Below are 22156 nucleotides of genomic sequence, written 5' to 3'. Positions count from 1 at the left end.
AAGACTGAGAAAAGGATTAAGGGAAGATGGAATAATAAAAGATCATTTATTGTACCTCACTAAACCTTTTTTAAATAGGAATGCCTTATAAGTAACATAGCTTGTATTATTATTTTGCACCGACAGGTATGTATTAGTGAATAGTGAACTACTCAAAAGTCAAACAGTCTAAGAATAGAGGAGGAACAAAGAACAAGAATAAGCCACATGTGGGGGCAGCTAGGTGGCGCAGTGGATAGAGCACTGGCCCTGGAGTCAGGAGTACCTGACTTCAAATCCGGCCTCAGACACTTAATACTTACTAGCTGTGTGACCCTGGGCAAGTCACTTAACCCCAGTTGCCTCACTAAAAAAAAAAAAAAAAAAAAAGAAGAAGCCACACGTTTTGTAATTAACACCTTAATAACCAAGAGTATCTTATGATTAAAGTAAATTTTTTTCTTTTACCACATAAGAGTTATGTTTTCATGTGGTTGTGAACTTTATTTATCTACGTCATTTTCTTATTTTTCATTTTTAGACATGGGGAGATTTTTAATGAAACTTTGATGGTTCAACAAAGCATGCTCTAATGGATGACAGAGAAACTCCTACAAATGACCTACAGTTAGAACCACAAGATGGATGTCATACTGATGACAGCATGGAAAGTACAAGACTGCGCTTGCCTTCTATATCAGATGAAAATGAAAATCAACTTGATGGCAATGTGTGTGAAGCTGTGACTGGCAGTAACAATGAGATGGGAAGACATGAAAAATTTGAACAGGACAATCTCAACAACAATGAAAGTTGCAGCAACTGTGATAACTCTATTATTACCCCAAGCTGTGAAGCAGCTGCAAGTGATAATTCTGAAAACATCCACCCTGAATGCCCCACAGATGAAAAGCCCCTCCTAGGAAAGGAGAAAAAAGCTGTTGGGAAAAAGAGCTCAAGAAGCAAGAAGGGAATGATTACAAAGTCAACACCAGGTACTAGCATTAAAATCCTTTTTAAAAATGTCATTGGATTCTTTGAGCAAGCTCCCTCAAAATACTTCTTCCATTTTCTCTTTGATATGTCGCTGTGGTCTTGTATTCCAATGTGATCTTTTGTCACTATATCTTTCCATATTTTTAGATTATTATATAAAATTTATACTTAAATCATAGAATCTTAAAATTGGAAGGGAATTTAGGAGTGATATAAAGCAACCCCTTACCTGAGGTATGAATCTCTTCAACAAAAACTTCCCTGACAGACATAATATCACCTTGCATAGCCCTGCCTCACTTAAATCCAATTCCCTGAAAGTCATAACATCATCACTCCATGTCATGATCGTCTTCAAGAATGAAGGACATGGGGCAGCTGGGTGGCGCAGTGGGTAAAGCACCAGCCCTGGATTCAGGAGGACCTGAGTTCAAATCCAGCCTCAGACATTTGACATGTACTAGCTGTGTGACCCCGGGCAAGTCACTTAACCCTCATTGCCCTGCAAAAAAAAAGTACAAACAATAACAAAAATAAGGGTGCTGTTTAACAGCTGTTCTTTTTAACTCTCAGTTTCTCTTTGGGCTATTTATGCCTCCAAAGAGAGTATTACTCTAGATTAAAGTGATTTCCCAAACTTCATGATAGCTTTTGAATATAGGTTCTTAACCTGTGACCTGTGGACCCCTCAGGGATCCATGTATAGATTTCAGAGGTTCAGTGAACTCAGAAGGAAAAAAATTATCATCTATATTTTCACTAACCCCTAATTGAAACTGAGCATTTCCCTCAATTATAAATGCATGTAGCATGGGGTCCCTAAGGAATCCCTTAAGTTTCACCAGATTGCTAGGTAAGTCCATAGCAGAAAAGGTTTTAAGAAGCCCTGCTCTAGAATAAAGTAACTTTCCTTCTTTCTAAAGTATGTATTGATTTGTCCACATGGAAGGAGAAATACAAACACAGTTCAAAATGAACTGACCTGCGTTCTCAGGGAGTGCTCTTGTTAATGTTGTTGTATTTCCATTATCTGTGATTTCATCAGCATGGATTCTCTCTTCTCCAGGACTACTCCTCTCTGACTTAGCAATCTGTCTTCATGAGTTGTAGTTGCCAAAAAAATGTCAATGATTTGTTGGCCAACACTGATGGCCAATCATAGCTAGGCTGACAGATATACATTCCATTACTGGGCTTTTCCTCAAAGCCTTTCCAGGTTGGGAGTACCTGCTGGAGTTTAGGCTCTACTGTTACAGCCTTAAAGAACCCAGGATCACTGCCATAGTATAATAAGGTCTTAGAGAAAAACTCTACTTAAAGAAGGATGGTCAGTATCAGTAATGGATTATTTTTGTTTAGGGGTTAAAATTTTTTGTTTTTCATAAATTAACTCAGTTGTTTATTGTTGTTGTTTGTCCTTCATTTTCAAAGAGGACCATGACGCTATGATGTCATGACTTGCAGTGAATTGGATTTAAGTGAGGAAGGGCTGTGCAAGGTCACCAACCTCATTTTCTCCTCCAGTGCTATCTGGGTCCAGGTATATGATATACATCAGGACAAGTGGAGATAGCCCCAGATGTTTAAGGCAATTGGGGTTAAGTGACTTGCCCAGGGTCACAGGGTCACACAGATAGTAAGCATCTGAGGTGAGATTTGAATTCAGGTCCTGTTAATTGATAAAAAATTTTAAACTTTTAACTTTAACACATATTTTGAGACAACATGGCAAAACAATGCTAGACTTGGAAGCAGCAATCTATATGAACCTCAGTTTTCCTCATTTGTAAAATGGGATAAGAATAATACCTCACTTACCAGATTGTGAGACAAATGAAATAATTTTTATAAAATGCTTTCTGAACCTTAAAGTGCTCCATAAGTGAATGCTGCTATTATCATTGTTTTCCTCTCATCATTTTTGAGGGGGTTAAGATGAAATTGAACAAGTCTTTCTTTCATGTTTAAAGTTTTACGGCCTATTGTTCAAGTGTATTAAATAACTGAATTTATAATTGAATACCGAGAAAAGTTAATATATTGTACAGTTACTAAAAACACCTGCACGACAACTCTACTATCAGACCAAATGACAAGGACCTGTACTTGTTCCCACTTTATCTTTATATCTTCAGCTGGGTGTGTCTATATTTTGAAAATTGTTCATTTAATGTAGTTTTAAGATGATTATTTAATGTAACTGTATTGAAAGATGGGGTAGTGGATAGAGCACCAGCCCTGGAGTCAGGAGGACCTGACTTCAAATCCGGCCTCAGACACTTAACACTTAGCAGCTGTGTGACCCTGGGCAAGTCACTTAACCCCAATTGCCTCACAAAAAAAAAAAAAAAAGGAAAGATGGGGTAGTATTGAGGATAGGACACTGTACCAGAAGTCATGAAAACTAAGGTTCACATTCTACCCTTGGACATTTACTAGCTGTGTGTTTCTGGGCAAATTATTTAACTCTCTGTGCTCCAGCTTCCTTATCTTTAAAGTGAGGGAGTTGGACTCGTCCTCTAAGACAGGCAACAGTTTTATCTATAAAAAAATTTCAGTTCCATTGCACCTTATTTGCTTGGTTTTCAAAGATATTTTGCAGTTTGTTGTATGGAGATTTGTTGTTTAATACATGCCACCAGCACTTGGTAAATTTTTTTAAGCTACAGTGATATGTTGCAACATTTTCACAACTTGACTGCAAAATCTGGAGCAGTCAGTAATAAGTCCCAGCGCCATGAAGATAACCTTTCCCTAGTTTCTGGTGGTGATGACCTGATCTTATATTATTCTCAAAACACCCTCTTTTCTATAAAGCATACCTGCATGATTCACCCTTTTGTTCCATCATTCTTGGGTGATGTTTTATTCACTGGATTCATGCAGATGTTGCCTATGGAGCACCTTTTGACTCTACTCCTGGATCTTGGCCATTTCAGAGGTTCTGTCTAGATATAAATCACTTTCTTATGCTTGTCATATCCTGTGGTATAGAATTATTGTGATCATTTACTATTGCTTTGTAAAGTGAGTTGTTCCAAAAGTATTTCTGTAAATTTTCCATCTGTTATGTGCTCTGAAAACATCTATCAATCTTCCTTTTTGCCTTTTTGATGAGGAAGTGTTACTTTTTCTATAGCTGCTATTAACATTGTGTGGTATTTTTTTTACACTTTCTAGATTCCTTATACATTTTACCATGCCAAAAGTGTATGTTAAAACTGACATGTAGAGGTGTTAATTGCTCTAAATGTGCTGTTCTTCCTATTAAGTTTCGATCTTGGGTGCCACTTCCTCTGTTAGCATATTCAATCTCATCTTTTTCCCTGATTGCCTTAAGCTCAATGGACCCTGTAGAAGACCTGAGTATCTCTAAGTATTACCTTCATCCATTGGTTCAATTTAATCTCCAGATTCCATCTTAAAACCTTGTCTCTGTTTTTCCTTGGCAGGTAATAAGAATTTTACATTTATCCAGATGACATTTTCATATTATTGGAGACAGTTTCTACAACAAGAAACAATTGTTTAGTGTTGTATTCAGATAGTTGTTTTCAGTGTATGAATCACTTGTGGCATCATGACTTGAAAAACATACTCAATTCTATTCAGAAATTATAATAATGGATTTAAGACTAGTCAAAACTATGATTGGCTTAAATGGCCTTAGAAGATAAACTGTTTTCTTTTTTATCAGTTGTTCTTGACAGTATAGTATTGATGGCATGTTTTAATTAAAGAACAGTTTTCCATGTTGACAACAAATACACTAGTGTTCTTGAGTATATTTAGTATAAAAATCATGACTGTGGAGTTGTATCAGATAATTTGATGGGGGGTTTTTTTTGGGGGGGAGGGTCTATTTTTTAGCTTCAAATAATATTTTATTTTTTCCCAATTACATGTAAAGACAATTTTAAACATTTTTTTAAAAACTTGAGTTATAAATTTTCTTCCTCTATGCTCACCTCCTCCCCTTCTTGAGATTGTAAGCAATTTTCTATAGGTTATATATGTACATTGTTGAATACCAAGATAAGTTAATATACTGTACAGCATTTAGACTCCATCGGTTCTTTCTCTGGGGGTAGATAGCATTTTTCAATATGAGTCCTTTAGAATTGTCTTAGATCATTGTATTGCTGACAATAGCTAAGTCATTCACAGTTGATTATCATACAGTATTGCTCTTACTGTGTATAATGTTCTCCTGGTTTACTTACTTACTTTACTTTGCCTCAGTTCATGTAAGTCTTTCCAGGTTTTTCTGAAATCAGCCTGTTCATCATTTCATATAGCACAATGTCCATTACAATCATATAATACAACTTGTTCAGCTATTCTCCAATCAACAGGCATCCCTTCAATTTCTAATTAATTGCCACCACAAAGAGAGCTACTATGAATATTTTTGTACAAATAAGTCCTTTTCAGGGGCAGCTAGGTGACGCAGTGGATGAAGCACCGGCCCTGGATTCAGGAGTACCTGAGTTCAAATCCAGCCTCAGACACTTGACACTTACTAGCTGTGTGACCCTGGGCAAGTCACTTAACCCTCATTGCCCCTCCAAAAAAAAAGTCCTTTTCAGATATGTGACCATAACAATCCACATGTTCTAAATGACAGGCTGAGGGATTGATCTTTTCCCTGCAATTTTTCAGTAGCCTAACATGTCTTTATTCCGCACCACAGAGGAGGTAATATGTCAGAGAACACTGGAATTACTTTGGTCCAGAGACAGACAATCCGTGATTTACTGTCCTTTCATACTAAAGTGAGGGGGAAAAATGGGCAGGGGGCAGCTAGGTGGCACAGTGGATAAAGCACTGCCCTGGATTCAGGAAGAATTTTGTTATTGTTGAGGAAATGTTCCACTTTGTATGTAGCTATATAGGGGGAAGCTAGGTGGTACAGTGATAGGGCACTGGCCCTGGATTCAGAAGGACCTGAGTTCAAATCCAGCCTCAGACATTTGACACTTACTAGCTGTGTGACCCTGGGCAAGTCACTTAACCCCCACCACTCCGCAAAAATAAATAAAAATAAAATGAGAATTTCCCTGAAAAAAAAAGTCCTTTTTCCTTTTTTTAAAAATCTGTTTTAAAAGATCTATTAGTAGTATTGTTGGATCAAAGAGTATGCACAGTTTGATTGCCTTTTGGGCATACTTCTAAATTGCTCTACAGAATGGTTGGATCAGTTCACAATTCCACCAACAGTGCATTGGTATCACAATTTTTCCATCTCCCCTCCAACATTTGTCATTTTCTTTTTCTGTCATATTAGCCAATCTTATAGGTGTGAGGTAGTATTTCAGAGTTGTTTTAATTTGCATTTCTCTAATCAATAGTGATTTAGAGCATTTATCTATATGACTAGATAGCTTTGATTTTTTTTTAGTCATTTAAAAAAAAATAATAAACATTTTTATTTATAGTTTTGAGTTCCAACTTAATCCCTTCTTCCCTCCCCCCTCCCTGAGGTAATAAGCATGTGGGTTATACATTTGTGATTATATAAAACATTTCCTTATTAGTCATTTTGTACAAGAAAACTTGAATAAAAGGAAAAATGAAACTGAAAAATAGCATGCTTCAGTCTGTGTTCAATCAATATCCGTTTGTTTTTTTTTTTAATATCAGTTCTTTCTTTGGAGGTGGATAGTATGTTTCATCAATAGTCCTTTGGGATTGTCTTGGATCATTGTATTGTTGAGAATAGTTAAGTAATTCACAGTTCTTATGTGCACAATGTTCTCTTGGTTCTGCTCACTTCACTTTACATCAGTTCATTCAAGTCTTGATTTTTTCATCTGAAAACTGTTCATATCCTTTGACCATTTATCAATTGGGGAATGACTTGTATTCTTATAAATTTCACTCCATTCTCTATATATTTGAGATATTATGCCTTTATCAGAGACACTTGCCATATAAAATTTTTCCCACCTTTTTACTTTCCTTCTAATTTTGCTTGCACTGGTTTTGATTGTGCAAAACCTTTTAAATTTAATATAACCAGGGACAGCTAGGTGGTGCAGTGGATAAAGCACCAGCCCTGAATTCAGGAGAACCTGAGTTCAAATCCAGCACCAGACACTTGACACTTGCTAGCTGTGTGATCCTGGGCAAGTCACCTAACCCTCATTGTCCCGCCCTGCCCCCCAAATTAATATAATCAAAGTTATCCATTTTACATCTAGTAATGAACTTTTTCTCTTGTTTGGTCATAAGTTCTTCCCTTCTCCATAGATCTGACAGGTAAACTATTCCTTACTCTCCTGATTTGCTTATGGTATCACCCTTAATGTCTAAATCATATACCCATTTTGACCTTATCTTGGTATATGGTGTAAGATGATGGTCTATACCTAGTTTTTGTCAAATAGTGAGTTCTTGTCTCAAAAGCAAAGCTGGAGTCTTGGGGTTTATCAAACATTAGATTACTATGGTCACTCTACAGTGTCTTGTGTACCTGATTCACTCTACTGATCCACCACTATTTCTTAGCCAGTACCAGATAGTTTTGATGATTACCATTTTATAATACAGTTAGGGTCAAATAATTTGTAATTTAAAAGGCACTCTAAATGTTATGATGCATTTTGGCAGCTTTTTCATTAATAAATTGCTTTTACATCCCCTGGAAATTTCTGGCACACCTTTTTTGCTCCTCAGCTAATATGTCATTTTCTTGCAAGCTTATAGATTTTTAAAAACATTTGTACAGGTTTGTAAAGCTGTGTGTACGTTCTATAATGTACATAAACATGTAATTGGCCTATGTTTGGAGGGACATTCCTTTTTATTCACATGATAAAGGAAAAGTTGTAAACATTCTTTATTTCCACAAAATGAACTATGCATTCTCTTGTCGCACCTGGAAGAACTATATACATTTTTAACCTCCTAAAAATGAATTAATGTGACAGGCAGACATTTTTAACATCGAGTAGCAGCATGTTGGTAGAGGGAAGTATTGGTGAAACATGTTTGTTTATATCTTCACTAGCAAAAGAAACTAAACTCTTTGGACAAAGAGTTTTTACCTCCATGATACATTCTTTTAAAAAAAGTGGGATCAGGCTGTATGAGAGAGGAAGCCAGTAAAGAGTTGTACTTGTAATTCATGTTGCATTCTGAAGCATTTGAGCCAATAATTCTGCATCTTTTCAGACACTGCCATCTTCAAGTTTTATAGAGAAACTAGTATTTTGATTGCCTCCCTTAACATGGATGTTGTTTTGTTCATCATATTAATGGTAAATAGGCTTTCTCTTTCGTGTGTGTGTGTGTGTGTGTGTGTGTGTGTGTGTGTGTGTGTGTGTTGAACTTATTCTCTTGCTCCTCAAGCTTCCATAGTATATTGAATTGGTTTGGTTTTGTTTTGTTTTTATGCTGCTTTGACTCCATGTTTCCACTCAACCTTTTGACTTTTGCCTTTCCATAGATCTCAATAGTTTTCCCCAGCCATGGTGATCTTTGATGCCTGACCTGAATCATATTCCTTGATATCTCCACTTTTCTTTCTATGGTTCTTAGCATGGTAATAGTCACCACAAGCACAGGTCCTGATACATTTTTACACTTCTTGTCAACTATTGTGAGAGAATCAATGGATTCATGATCATTATAGCAAATGCCATCCTTTTTGTATTATTCTGTTTGGACATATTTGGTCTATTTGGGGTCATGACATCAAACTCAAAAAGGGATTTTCAAAATTCCAGTGTAAGTCTGCCTATCTCTCTTTCAGAGTCATTTGAGGCATCATTATTGTTTTTGTCATTCATTTCTTCACTAAGTTTTAATTCTGGAGTTTGCATTAAGTATAGATTGTCAGTGACCTAAGGTACTTGTTGTTGTTGTTGTTATTATTTTCACTTTCTAGTTCAGTGCAATTCCTTTTCTTTCATTTAGAGGAATAAATGTCATTTGAAAAGGAATAGCCTTTGATATGGTTCAAAATTTTCCAAAGGATTAGCTGATCTGTATAAGGTGATATTGATAAGTCCGTTTATTTTATTCCACATCTAGGGTATAGAGACATTATTTTCATATTGCCTTTTTATCCTGATTAAGTGGCATTTTAGGAATTGAAAGCTAGTTGCATGTCTGTGGAGGTGTCAGGGTTTCAAGATTGTGGTTTTCACTACTTCCTTGACTTTATTCCAGTTTCCATAACTGTAATAATATAACTGGAAGCTATTAAATGCCTTTTACCCAAAAAAGTAGCTGTGCCTATAGACTACTTAAGAAATTCAGTAGTTTCAGTCATTTAAAACTTTTATAGGTGAGGGAGATGTGGAGATCAAAGAGTTTTTTCTGTTAAAATTAATCCCATTAATGCCAATTAATTCTAATTTAATTTAATAAAATCAAAATAATCTACAAAAAAGTTTATTGTAGCATGTAATAAGTGTTTTTCTCTTGTTCTCAAGTAAACAAGGCTTAATTAAAATGGAAGAGGGGCAGCTAGGTGGCGCAGTGGATAGAGCACCGGCCCTGGAGTCAGGAGTACCTGAGTTCAAATCCAGCCTCAGACACTTAACACTTACTGGCTGTGTGACCCTGGGCAAGTCACTTAACCCCAATTGCCTTACTAAAAAAAAAAAAAATTAAAATGGAAGAAAGGGAGGCAGTGATAAAGGAATGCTATATAGCTACATACACTAGCATTTGTGTGTGTGGGGGGGGGCAATGAGGACTAAGTGACTTGCCCAGGGTCACACAGCTAGTAAGTGTCAAGTGTCTGAGGCCAGATTTGAACTCAGGTCCTTCTGAATCCAGGGCCAGTGCTCTATCACTGTACCACCTAGCTTCCTCCTATATAGCTACATACAAAGTGGAACATTTCCTCAACAATAACAAAATTCTTAATTTTTTTTTTCAAATCAAATGAGAACATATGTAATTTTTGCTTCTAATTTTAAATCATTAAAAGTGGGGAGAAAGGGAGTCATGTGTGTGATAAAAAGAAAAGAACATTTTCAATAAGACCCTAAAATTAAAATTCTGTATTTCTAACACAGGCAAAAAATGTAGGATTTAATTTTTTTTTAGCCAAAGGTATTAAGCACAATAGCACTACTTAAGGCTCTAAAGAAGAACAAGTACCTACTACTATTTATATTGCACTTTAAATTTTATAAAACACTGTAAATATATTGTCAATTGACCATAAGTTGCCCTGTGATGTAGATCCTCCTATTATCCCCATTTTATAGGTGAGGAAACTTGAGGCTTAAAGAAATTAAGTAATTGTCTGGGGTCACACAAGTAGTAAGTGTCTGATTTAAACTCAAGCCTTACAGACTTAAATCTTAGAACTTACAGAGTTCTATCACTGTCTTCTATGCCACCTGAATGAATCAGAACAGAATATGGGTGTCTTACTATAAACAAATATGCACAGTTTCTGCATCTATGAACTAAGGAACTAGACTGTTTCTGCCAGTTCTAACATTCTCTAAACTTGACATATGAAAATCCAGATACAAATATAAATTATAAGATAAGTATTCAGAATGAGAAAAGGATCTGAGTTAGAAATGAGTTTCCTCTAAGATGCATAAATAATGAAGTGACAAAAAATTTATAATATGTGCTCTCAGGAACAGATTTTGTTTTAGGCTAGATATACTTACAAGACATTTTAAATTTTTAAAAATGTGTTTGTTTTGATTTTTCTCAGTTACATATAAAGATATTTTTGAGTTCCAAATTTTTCTCTCACTCTCCCTTCCCGCCTTCCTCCCAAAGCCAGTAAGCAGTTTGAAATAGGTTATATGCTTCAATCGTGTTAAACATAGACATATTTTAAAAGAAGCATTTTTTGTCTTTTAAAAAAAGTAGAATGAAAGGAAACTGAATTTAACTAAATGTTAGAAAATTTGCTTAGCAATTTTTAAAGCAGAATTTGGGAGATGTTTTGAGAATTTTATGGAGTAGCCATTATTTATCTTGTAAACATCTTAAATAAGTGATTGGCTTAAATCCAGCAAGAGAAATTTCTGTTGGACACAAGGAAAACCTGCCTGAAAATATTACTGGGACAAGAAAATGGCAGGCTCTCCACTCCTTCAAATTTTTTTTTTCAAAGGGAATGTGGCTATCTTCATCTTCATTTTTTTCTTATACCTTAGGTCTTTAAAAACAGGGGAATAGGTCACTTGAGATTTCTCCTAACATTTTCTTTTATTCTATCCCATGTGCCTCTGGCAGTGGAAAAAAAATTCTACATTTTCAAAAGATTGAATTTGATCATTTCTCCTATTCCTTTTACCTCTCTCTCGTTTTCAAGGAATTGTAAGATCCAGTGTTTAGCTTAGTGCATGGTACATAATAGGCACTTATAAGTACTTGTTGATCGATGTGCTTATTGTTCTCAAAAGGTAAAAAAAGTTTTAAAATTCTAAATCAGTTCCTTTACTTATCAATTTTTAGAACAAATTCTCAAATCATAGCAGATTTCATAAAATAATATCTGCATTCCAAATCAATTTAAACTTGTAGTTTGGCATCATGTAATTAGAAAAAATCACATTTTAGTAACGCAAATTAATGTACTTCTTGCACTTCTTCCCTAGGTTAACCTGGAATCATTTTCCATCAGTACTAAGAGAAACCAATACCCATTTATTTATAAATATCAATGATTGCATATTGTTAACTGCTTAGAGAATGTGACACAAATTTTGCAGGGAACCAGTGGAACTTGAAAAGACCTAAAAGCCAATACAGCATGTAGAGGTTTCAGAGCTTCAATATTTCAGTTTTTGCTGTGAACCCTTTTCCTTGACTTTATTTTAGTTCTCATGCTAATGATTATGTCACTAGAAGTTAAGTACTTTTTTACCTAAGTGAATATGTCCAGACTCAGCAGAGAAATTCACCTCACATTTTGGGAAACTTTAATTATAAAGGAGTTATCCAAGATTTGCAGTGTCCCTATTTGGCTTCCTCATGAGCTGTACTTATAAGATATGCCATGGTATAACACAGAAGGAACTCTTTTTGAGCAACATCATAGGCTTTTTCTTCATCTAAATTGGGATAGGGAGGTACCTTGTATAATGCTTTTTCTGTTATTAAAATTAGCTTTGTTTGATATTGATACTATCCTGAAAGCTAGAGAAATTGAGAAATGAATTTTGTGCGATTGAGTCGAGTTGATTATATTGTCTATGATTGTCACTCTGTCATCTCAGCATTAATGCCATTCCTTTGGTTATTTCCTTAGGACAGACCCTTCATGACCCTATATGTGGTTTCCTTGGCAAAGAGACTGGAGTGGTTTGACATTTCCTTCTCCAGTGGACCAGTTATTTATTAAGCACCTACTGTATGCTGAGGTAGTGTGCTAGGTAGGCATCTAAGCCCTGGGGATACAAAGATTTCGAGGATCTTACATTCTACTAGAGGTATAAAAGTATATGCTGAGATCATTGCATATGAAATAATTTTGGTTGTAGGGCAGGGAACTTAAATTGCTTGGAGGCAGGAATCAAGAAAAGCTTCATGTAGGAGGAAGCAGCTGACTTAAGCCTTGAACAGAGCTAGGGATTTCACAAGGTGAAGGTGAGAAGAGACAGCTTGCCTGTGCAGAGGTACACTGATAAAAGATAGAATGTCACCTTGGATCAGCAGGAATAGGCCAATCTTTCTGAAACTGGAGTGCTTGAGGAGAAGTTAGCTGAAAGAAGTGTGAGATTAAAATTGGATATTAGATCATAAATCTACCCTACTTAACCTTTCCCTTAATTTATCTCCCAGACTAGTAAATGGAAGAAGCTTCTGATTTTCTAGATAGAGCTTTTATTGTATGGTAGTCACAAGGTGATGTTGATTAGAAGGATAGGAAAGTAGAAATACAATACAAATCGTCTTAAGTCTAGGCTTAGTCTATATTCCGTATAAAACTCACCAAAAGTGGAAGGCCACCTTTGGGGCGAGAGACCGAGTCAAGCGCGTGCTGTTAACCGAGAGCCGGGCCGAGTCAAACTCCAGTCCACGTCTGTCTGTGCAGCGCAGCCAGGAGACCAGTGGAGCAGGAAAAAAGGCCCCACTTCTGTTCTCTCCTTGCCCTTTAAGCTCGCACCCCGGAAGTCGAGTGCTCAGCAGGCAATCTGGCCTGCGTCGCAGGGGGACTGGTGTGCGTAGCTCATGCTGTTGGTCTCCTCCCCAAAAGGGTGGTCCTAAAAAAAACTGGCATCTCTCCATTATCTAACTGACTGTTAAAACTTTTTACCACAGAAGTCAAGAAAGTTAAGTTGAGGCCAGATTAGAAAAAAGCTTTAGTTGTGAAATAGAGATAAATAGCATTTTGTCTAGAGGCAACAGGGAAACACTGAAACTTATTAAGCAGGGGAGTGGCTTAGATGGGACTTTTAGGAATATCAGTTTCATGGCTGAATAGAGGATGAATTGGAGGAAAATGGAGGTAGCAAAAGCAGGGAGACCATTTAGAAGGTTATTGCAATAGTCCAATCAATAGACAATGAGTTCCTGAATTAGGATAGTGACCCAGTGAATGGAGAGAATTAATTGCACGAACTGATTTGAAAGAAAATGATGGAAATTGATAGAGTGCTGGGCCTAGAGTCAGGAAGACCTGAGTCCACGTGTAGCTTCAAACTCTTACTAGCTATAGGACCTTGAACAAATCACTTGCCTTTTGTTTGCCTCATAAAATAGCAATAACAATAGCTCCTCCCTCCCTAGGACCTGAAACTCAAATGAGATAAACACAATGCCTGACACAAAGTAGGTGCCATATAAATGCTAGCTATTGCAGTTACTATTAAGATATAATTGGGGGGCAGCTAGGTGGCACAGTGGATAAAGCACTGGCCCTTGATTCAGGACTACCTGAGTTCAAATCTGGCCTCAGACATTTGACACTTACTAGCTGTGTGACCTTGGGCAAGTCACATAATCCCCATTGCCCCACACAAAACAAAAAACAAAAACAAAAGATATAATTGGGGGCAACTAGGTGGCACAGTAGATAAAGCACTGGCCCTGGATTCAGGAGTACCTGAGTTCAAATCTGGCCTCAAATACTTGATACTTACTAGCTGTGTGACCCTGGGCAAGTCACTTAACCCTCATTGCCCTGCAAAAAACCAAAAACAAACAAACAAAAAAGATATAATTGAGAAGATGATACTGATTTGATATGGGAGATGAGAAGGAGGAAGGAAGATGACTCCAAGGCAATGCACCTGGATGATGGTAGAAGGATGGTAGATACTTTGACAGAAATAACCTACTTTTCAGCTGTATGTGTGTGTGGTCTTCCCCACTACTGAGTACCTTTTGGGCCAGAAATGTCTCTGCTTATCTTTGTATCCCCAGGATGACCTTTGATACTGTCCATCCTGAGGGCTTGTGAAAGATCATGGTGAAATTGGGTTGCCTAGAGAAGATCATTGGTATTGTAGCCAGTTACACCACGGCATGCTTGCATAGGTTCTGTATAAAGGATGATGCTCTCACACTTTCCCAATCACCAGTGGAGTGAAGCAGGGTTGTCGGCTTGCTCCCATGCTTTTTAGCATGAGGTTTACTGAGATGTTGTCAGATGCCTTCAAGGAGGATTAAAATGGCATCTAGGTCACCTATTGCACCAATGGTAAATCATTTAACTTGAAAGGCTACAAGTCAAGACTAAAGTAAAAGAGCTGGTGTATGATTTTTTGTTCACAGCTGATTGTGCAACCTCAATGCAACCTCTGAGGCTGAGTTGTGACAGCATATAGGTTGATTCTTTGCTGTTTGTGCTAATTTTGGCCTGACAATCTACACTAAGAAAACAAAGGTTCTCCAACACTGAACCACTCTATGTGGAACCACTAGTTACAGCAAATGGAGAGATTCAGAATGCTATGGATAAGTTCACTTACGTTGGCACTTTTGAGGGATGTTCACATAGATGATGTGGTTGATATATACATTGCTAGCTCATCATTTTGGAGGCTCTGAAGAAAAGTGTGGGAGAGAAGAGGTATTAGGCAATATACCAAACTGAAGTCTACAGAGCCATTGTGCTGTCTTCATTGTTACAATTTATGCTTGTGAAGCCTGCTGGTCTACCATCACCCTGCCAGAAAATTGAACTGCTATTTGATTGCTGTAGGAAGATTCTGAAGATTACCTGGTGAGATAAGGTAGGTACCAGACACTAAGGTCCCCTCTAGTTCTGAACTACCAAGTATTCAAACTCTACTGCAGAGAGTGCAACTCCCAGAGTCTGGCCACATCGCCTGAATGCCAAAAGTACATTTGCCTAAAAGACTATTTTACTGAGAACTCACACAAAGGTCAGAAGAAGCAGTACAGGGACACTCCCAAGGTCTCTCTGAAGAACTTCAGTATTGATTATGAGACATAGGAGGCAATGGCACAGGAACGACCAGCATGGCACGCCACACCAAAGAAGACACTGTGCTCTGTGAGCAAAGCAGAATCTCCATAGCACAAAGGAAATGTGAGATTGGCAATGTTCAAATGGACTATTTGTGCCTCATCTGTGGTAGAATCTTCCAAGCTTGAACTTTTATTGGACTGATTAGCCACAGTTGAAAATACTTTGACATCATGATGTCATTGGTCCTCTTCTAGTATGAAGGGCAAACAACAACTTATTCCCAGCATTTAGGGCAATGAAAGGTGTTTGAATTGGTACTTAAGAAATGTTGATTGACAATCTTACAAAAATGAATGTTAAAAATGATCTTTATATCTAATTAAAAAAATATATTTATAATATCTTGGGATGTGTATTTTAACCAACATGGTATTTTTTTTATTTATTATCCACATAAATTCAGCTAGCCATGCAGTAAAATCTAACTCCTGTGATTAAATTTACATTCATTTAAATAAAAATGTTCTCTTCACTCTGTGGGAGAAAAAAGAAAAAGAAAAGAAAGGTGTTTTTGACTCACTTCAAGAAGGCTAGACTTGGCAGAAGAGATAATAAGACCTTTTTGAGATTCTTTTGGGTCATCTTGGTAGAAATGACCATCAGGCTATTGGTGATATGGGACTGATGCTCAGGGAAGATGTGAGAGATTGAACTCAGGGAGCTGAAAAGAAGAGGGGAGGACCTAGGACAGAGTCCTGGGAATACTTTAGTGCTTAAAGAATATGACATAGATAATAATACTTACTACTGAGGAAATTGTGGAGCTGTTAGATAAAGTAAAAGGAGACTCTGGCAAAAGCAATATCATGAAAACCTAGGGTGAGAAGCTTATCTAGAAAGAGTGGTGAGTATTTTCTGAAAGCTTCAAAGAAGTCAAGATGTACGAAGCCTGAGAAAAAGCCAGTGGATTTAGAAATTAATAATTCATTGATAACCTTGAAGAGAATAGTTTCGGTTCAGTGGTAGCATGGGAAGCTGTATTGCAAAAGGGTTGGAGGAAGAAGTAGAAGCAATGAGTAGATGCTTTTATAGGCATTTGACTATGAAGGAAAGGATAGATATAAATTAATATTTGGAGGGGATTTGAGGATCAAGTGAAGTTTGCTTGATTTTTGTTTTTGTTTTTTAAAGGATTCAGAAGATATGGTCATATTTAAAAAAAAAAAAGATAGAAAATTAGAGTCAAGTCAATGGTTATTTATTTAGCACCTACTTGCTGTGTGCCAGGCAAAAACAGACCCAGCCCTTAAGGAGTGCAAACAACTATGTTCAAACAAGCTACATTTCTGTCTCTGTATATGGGTGTATATTTATTTGATAAATTGGAAAGCATCTCAGAGGGAAGGCATTATGATTAAAGGGAACCAGAAAAGGCTTTTTGCAAAAAGTGGTATTTTAAACTGAGATTTCAAGGAAGCCAAGAGGCAGAAGTGAGAAGGGAGAGAAATCTAAGTCGGATGTTTGAAGTGACAAATTCCCAGAAGACTACTCTTGATCAATGTCTCCATATAATTATGTTGATTAATAACTTTTGGTATACGCCCATCAGATATCATAAATTTAGGGCTGGAAGAAGCTTCAGAGATCATCCAGTCTGCCCATCCACCCCACCCCCACCCTTGTTTTACAGTTGAAGAAATTGAGATTAGGAAAATTAGGACTAGGAAAATAGATTAGAAGTGATTTGCCCTTCAGGCAACTAGGTGGTGCCTTGGATAAGCACCAGCCCTGGATTCAGATACTTAACACTAGCTGTGTGACCCTGGGCAAGTCACTTTTAACCCTCACTACCCCGCCAAAAAAAAAAAAAGTGACTTGACCCATTGGTAGTGACAGAGCAGGAATTTGATTCTAGGCCTTAGGAGATGAGATCAAGATCACATGTGGAGAGTGGAAGGTAATATCACATGTTGGTCATATCAAGGAGAAGGCCCACCTCTTCCTCGGAGTCTGAAACAGTGGAGGAAAGAATGGGGTGTAATGATAGGAAATTGAGGTATAGAATTGGGGGAAAGAGATCTCATGGTAGAAAATCTGTTATTTTCTCACTAAAGTAGGAGGTAAGATATAATGTTAAGAGGAATAAAGAGAGGTGTAGATTGAGGAGAGAAGAGATTTGGATGTACCACTTGAGGGAGTAAAGCAAAGAATCAGTGAGGGAAAATTATGAGAGAGGAGAAACAACAGGTTTTTCAAAGATCTTAAAGGGAGAGACTCTTTTGTAGTGTTGACTCCTAACCATTCAGCCCCTTGTGCCTATTATATTTAGCAGCTGAGCCCCCAGAATTGTGTCCAACCAGCATTCAGGAAACAAGTTGGGGGGGTAGGGGAGGCCTGCCCTTAGAAAGGTCAGCTTCTAGACTAGAGACCAACAATATGCCAGAGGTGGTTGGTTACATGAGGTGATTTGAGTATCTTGGTAAAATTATGAATCAGTCAACGAATATTTCTTAAGTGCCTGCTATTTGTCTGGCACTGTGTGCTGAGGATACAGAGTTTGTGGTTACAGCCTTTCTACCTTAAAAGTGTTTTCCCAAACATTTATCCCATTCTTGCTTTCATCTGAGTAGTAGCAAAAGATGAGCTGATAAGGTAGCTACTTCTTAAATGTTAATTAAACAAAGCAGATGTTTTACCCCCTACCCCCTACACCCCACCCTTAGGGATTTTTAAATTCACAAGGATGTCTCTTAAAGATAGAGTAGTAATAGCTGGTTGGGAAAAGATTTGGAAAAAGCCTCTAGCTGAAGGTAGGATTTGAGCTGAGTCTCAAAAGAAACTCAGGATTCTAAGAAATATGGGGGTAAAGGAGAGTGTCCCTGACAACTAGAATACTGGAGGTAACCAGTACAAAGGCATGAAAGATGGGATCTGAGATGTCCTGCAAAGAAAAGCAAATAGGCCAGTGTGTGGGGGTAGAGTGAATGGAACACTGTAAAATTTAAGGCTAGAAAAGTAGCCAAGTTCTTATGAAGAGTTTTACTTGTGCCAAACAAAAGACTTAATAGTTGAGTCTAAAGGCAATAATAGCTACTTGAGTTTTATTGAGTTGGGGAGTTTTATTGAGGGGATATGACTGGTCAGCTACTAGCTTTAGGAAAATTCCTTTTTTTAGCTGAATAGAGAATGGATTAGAGTGGATAGGTAGGTACTTGAAGGATTTTTTAATAATCTCGATGAGATGTGATGAGTAAGTGCACTAGGACAGGGACTGTGGACTCGAATGTTGGGAAGACAAAAATAACCAATTTGCCGATATTTTGGATATTTTGGTTAAATGAGAATGAGGAGTTGAGCATGACACCCCGGTTTTCAGCCTGGGATCCATAGTGTTCACCATACTGCCATAAGGCCCATGATATGTCATTCTGCCTTAGTAGACCAACATTTAAAAGCATTTGAAAAGAAATGTGTCCCTTTTCCTTTTTCTCCTGGCACTCATTTGAACTCTAGAAAGATGAAATGGGAAACAAAGGAGCAGGGCATAGATGTGATACAAGCGACATATAAAAAATTGCTTACTTAGGCCTGGGTGTAGAGTTTGTTATTGAGACATTAAGGCTTCAGGATTTTAGAAGTTCCTAATAAAAAAGAACACATGATAACATAATTAAAGCTCCCTACCCTAAAAGAATACTATCATTTTGTATTTTTGTAGGAGTATCTTTTAATTAAGCTTGCTCTTGACATACAAGCTTCAGCTGAGTGAATCCTGTGAAGTGATATTATCACTGTTTTAGAGTCTATTAAAGTGTCACAGAAAGATCTTCAAATTAAAGGTGGCTCAGTGACTGAGCTTGAATTAGAATGCAGCATTCATCCCCTTCACCTGGGAGTGGGAGCAGTTTTCAGTCAGGGCAATTTTGTAGAATGAAAAGAAAACCCTACCTTGGGCTTGACCTTAACAAGAATTTCCACTGGAAATTGTATCTCATGTTCGTTTTTCTTCCAGTATGTTGCTTTCTACATAGAGCATAACTCAGGAAAAACCATCTTTGCCAACGATTCTGTGAGTCTCAATGATATAAAGCAATATTATAAACAGGGAAGGTGGATAGTTCACTTTTTTTTAATCATAAAAATATTTTTTGTTATTTTCCAGTTACATGTAAAGATAGTTTTCAACATTTGTTTTCATAAGATTTTTTGTTCCAAATTTTTCTCCCTCCTTTCCCTCCCCCCCAAGACGAAAGCAATCTGATATGTTATATATGTGCAATCACATTAAACATATTTCTGCATTAGTCATGTTGTGAAAGAAGAGTCAGAACAAAAGGAGAAAAACCTCAAAAAAAAAGAAAAAAACACTATGGTTCAATTTGCATTCAGAATCCAGTTCTTTTTTCTGGATGTGGAAAACATTTTCCATCACGAGTTCTTTGGAATTGTCTTGGATCATTATATTGCTGAGAAGAGCTAAGTCTATCACAGTTGATCTGGATAGTTTGCTCTTGAAGGAACTGAGGAAAATTGATTTCAGTTTTAAACATTTCATCAGAGTTATAGTGTCATTTTCCTCAGATTCTTATCTAATCTAGCCTCAATTTTGTGAAGGGGGCCTTTCCAACACTTAGATCAAAAGAATCCTTACAAAAGCAGTGTTTGTTTATTAGGTGTAGTTAGCCTTTTCCTTTAAAAAAAAACACCTTATTTTCAATTAAGTATTTAGTTTATCTTCCTCTTACACCCCACCACCTAGTTAAAGAAAAGAAACAAATTCTTGTACCAGTTAATCAAGCGAAACAAATTCTCACATTGATGATAGCCAAAAATATATGTTTCATTCTGCATCCTAACACTCGACCGTCAGGAGGTAGTCAGCATGTTTCATCATTAGTCCTCTGGAATCAGGCTTGGTCATTGCATTTTTTTCCTCAACTGTAAAATGGGCATGATAATAGCCTCTACCTCCTAGGGTTGTTATGAGAATCAAATTAGGTTGTATTTGTAAAGTGCTTAGCTCAGTTCCTGGCGCACAGTAGCTGCTTAATAAATGCTACCTGCGGCTGTTGTTGTCATCATTGTTATTATTGGACTAGCATTTATTGAGCGCCTATTATATGCCAGGTGCTATGCTATGTGTTGGGAATACAAACAAAGGTAAAAAAGAGTCCCTGTTCTTAAGGAGCTCAGAGTCTCATAGAGAAGACAACATGCAAACAATTTTGTATAAACAAGATGTATACAGGATAAATTGAGGGGCATCTCAGAGGGGAAACACTAAGATTAAAGGAGGACAGGGAAAGGCTTCTTGCACATGATGGGACTTTTGCTGGGACTAGAAGAAAGCCAGAGAAACCAGAAGGTGGAGATAAGAGCAGAGGACTCCCCTGAAAAAACACCAGGCTAGTCAGAAAGTCCCAGAATGGGGACCTTGGAAACCCCAGAGAGCAGTGCAGCAAAAAGTAAGACTCCATACTTAGACTGGGACAGCCCAAGCCCATAGGCTCTGAGGTCATTAACACTGTCTGGAGATGCCAGACTTAACCTGAAGCTCCAGAACACTAAACCTCAAAGATCCATGGAAGCCCAGGGAAGAGAAAGTCGAGATCCCAAAGAAGCTCTGGGGAACAGGATAAACCTAAGCACGGGGCCAGCTACCTTCCGCAAACCACATTAGAGGGTGACACCTGTCCCTGATACAAAGCCCCAGTTCATTAGAAGTGAATAAATATAATACTGATCAGTATCAAAAACAAAAACTATTGCAAATGTAGAGATCCCCCTAAGAAGGCGGGAATAATACCATAAAACTGCCAGCAGTTGGATTTTTTCAAAAGGACCACATGAAAAAACTAGAAGAAATGAAGCAAGAATTTAAAAAGTAAAAAATTTTGAAGAAAGAATTAGGAGAGTAAATTACTTAGAAGAGGATGGGAATCCTAACTCAAGAAGTAGACTCCCTAAACTAGAAAAGACCAAACATAAATCACTGAATTCATGAGGCAAGAAATATTAGAGCAAAAGCAACAGATTGATAAAATAGATGAAAATGTAATACACCTGATATCAAACATACAACCTGTAAAATAGGCCAAAGAGAAATAATTTAAGAGCCACTGACTCCCTAAAAACCAAGGTTTCACCTCCCCCCCCCCCCAAAAAAAAAAGAAGTCTGGACACACCATATTTCAAGAAATAACAAATAAAAACTACCAGGATATAGTAGAACTGATGGGTAAGTATTGAGAGAGAATCCATCGGTCAACTCATAAAAGGAATTCCAAAAGCAAAAGACCCAAGAATGTCATGATCCAAATCTGGAGCTCCCACGTCAAAGAAAAATGCACTTCGGGAGTCCAGAAAGAAGAGATTAAAGAACAGAGGAATTATAGTCAACATCACACAAGAACTGGCATCTTCTACTGTAAATCACAGGAAATATTAGAATACAATATTCCAAAAAGCAAAAAAAAAAAAAATAGGCTTAGCACCAAGAATATTTCACCCTGCAAATCTAACTATAATCTTATTGGGGGTGGCATGATGAATTTTTTATGGAATAGAGGGTTTTCAAGTATTTCTGATGAAAAGAACAGAATAGAAACTTTGAAATGTAAACGTAAGTCCAGAGAAACCTAAAAATTTAAGTTTATTTAAACAATGAAGAGGTGCTATATGATATTGTAATGGTGATATTCTATTAAGTAGAAAAGAAACTAGTGAGGTATATGAATACATTGGAATATTGGCTCCCAGTAAGAAATAACAAAAGAGACAATTTCAGAGAATCCTGGGTAGTATGAGCTG

General features: G+C 37.2%; 1 protein-coding gene across 2 annotated transcripts in view; it reads left to right on the top strand.

The window, feature by feature from the left end:
• Positions 1-22156, top strand: part of CNST (consortin, connexin sorting protein) — a 103350-nt gene that overhangs the window by 31026 nt on the left and 50168 nt on the right. The window contains exon 3 of one of the 2 annotated variants that reach the window (XM_044005423.1): positions 521-974. The exons of the other annotated variant lie outside the window; for it this stretch is intronic. Coding sequence (XP_043861358.1) covers positions 572-974 — 403 coding nt within the window. The 5' untranslated portion in view covers positions 521-571. The remainder of the gene's footprint in view (positions 1-520; positions 975-22156) is intronic. 2 annotated transcript variants of the gene reach the window in all.

The sequence above is a fragment of the Dromiciops gliroides genome, chromosome 4 (assembly GCF_019393635.1).
Source record: "Dromiciops gliroides isolate mDroGli1 chromosome 4, mDroGli1.pri, whole genome shotgun sequence".
NCBI lineage: Eukaryota > Metazoa > Chordata > Mammalia > Microbiotheria > Microbiotheriidae > Dromiciops > Dromiciops gliroides.
The sequence above is the reverse complement of the archived record's forward strand: the minus strand, read 5'-3'. Positions and strand labels throughout refer to the sequence as shown.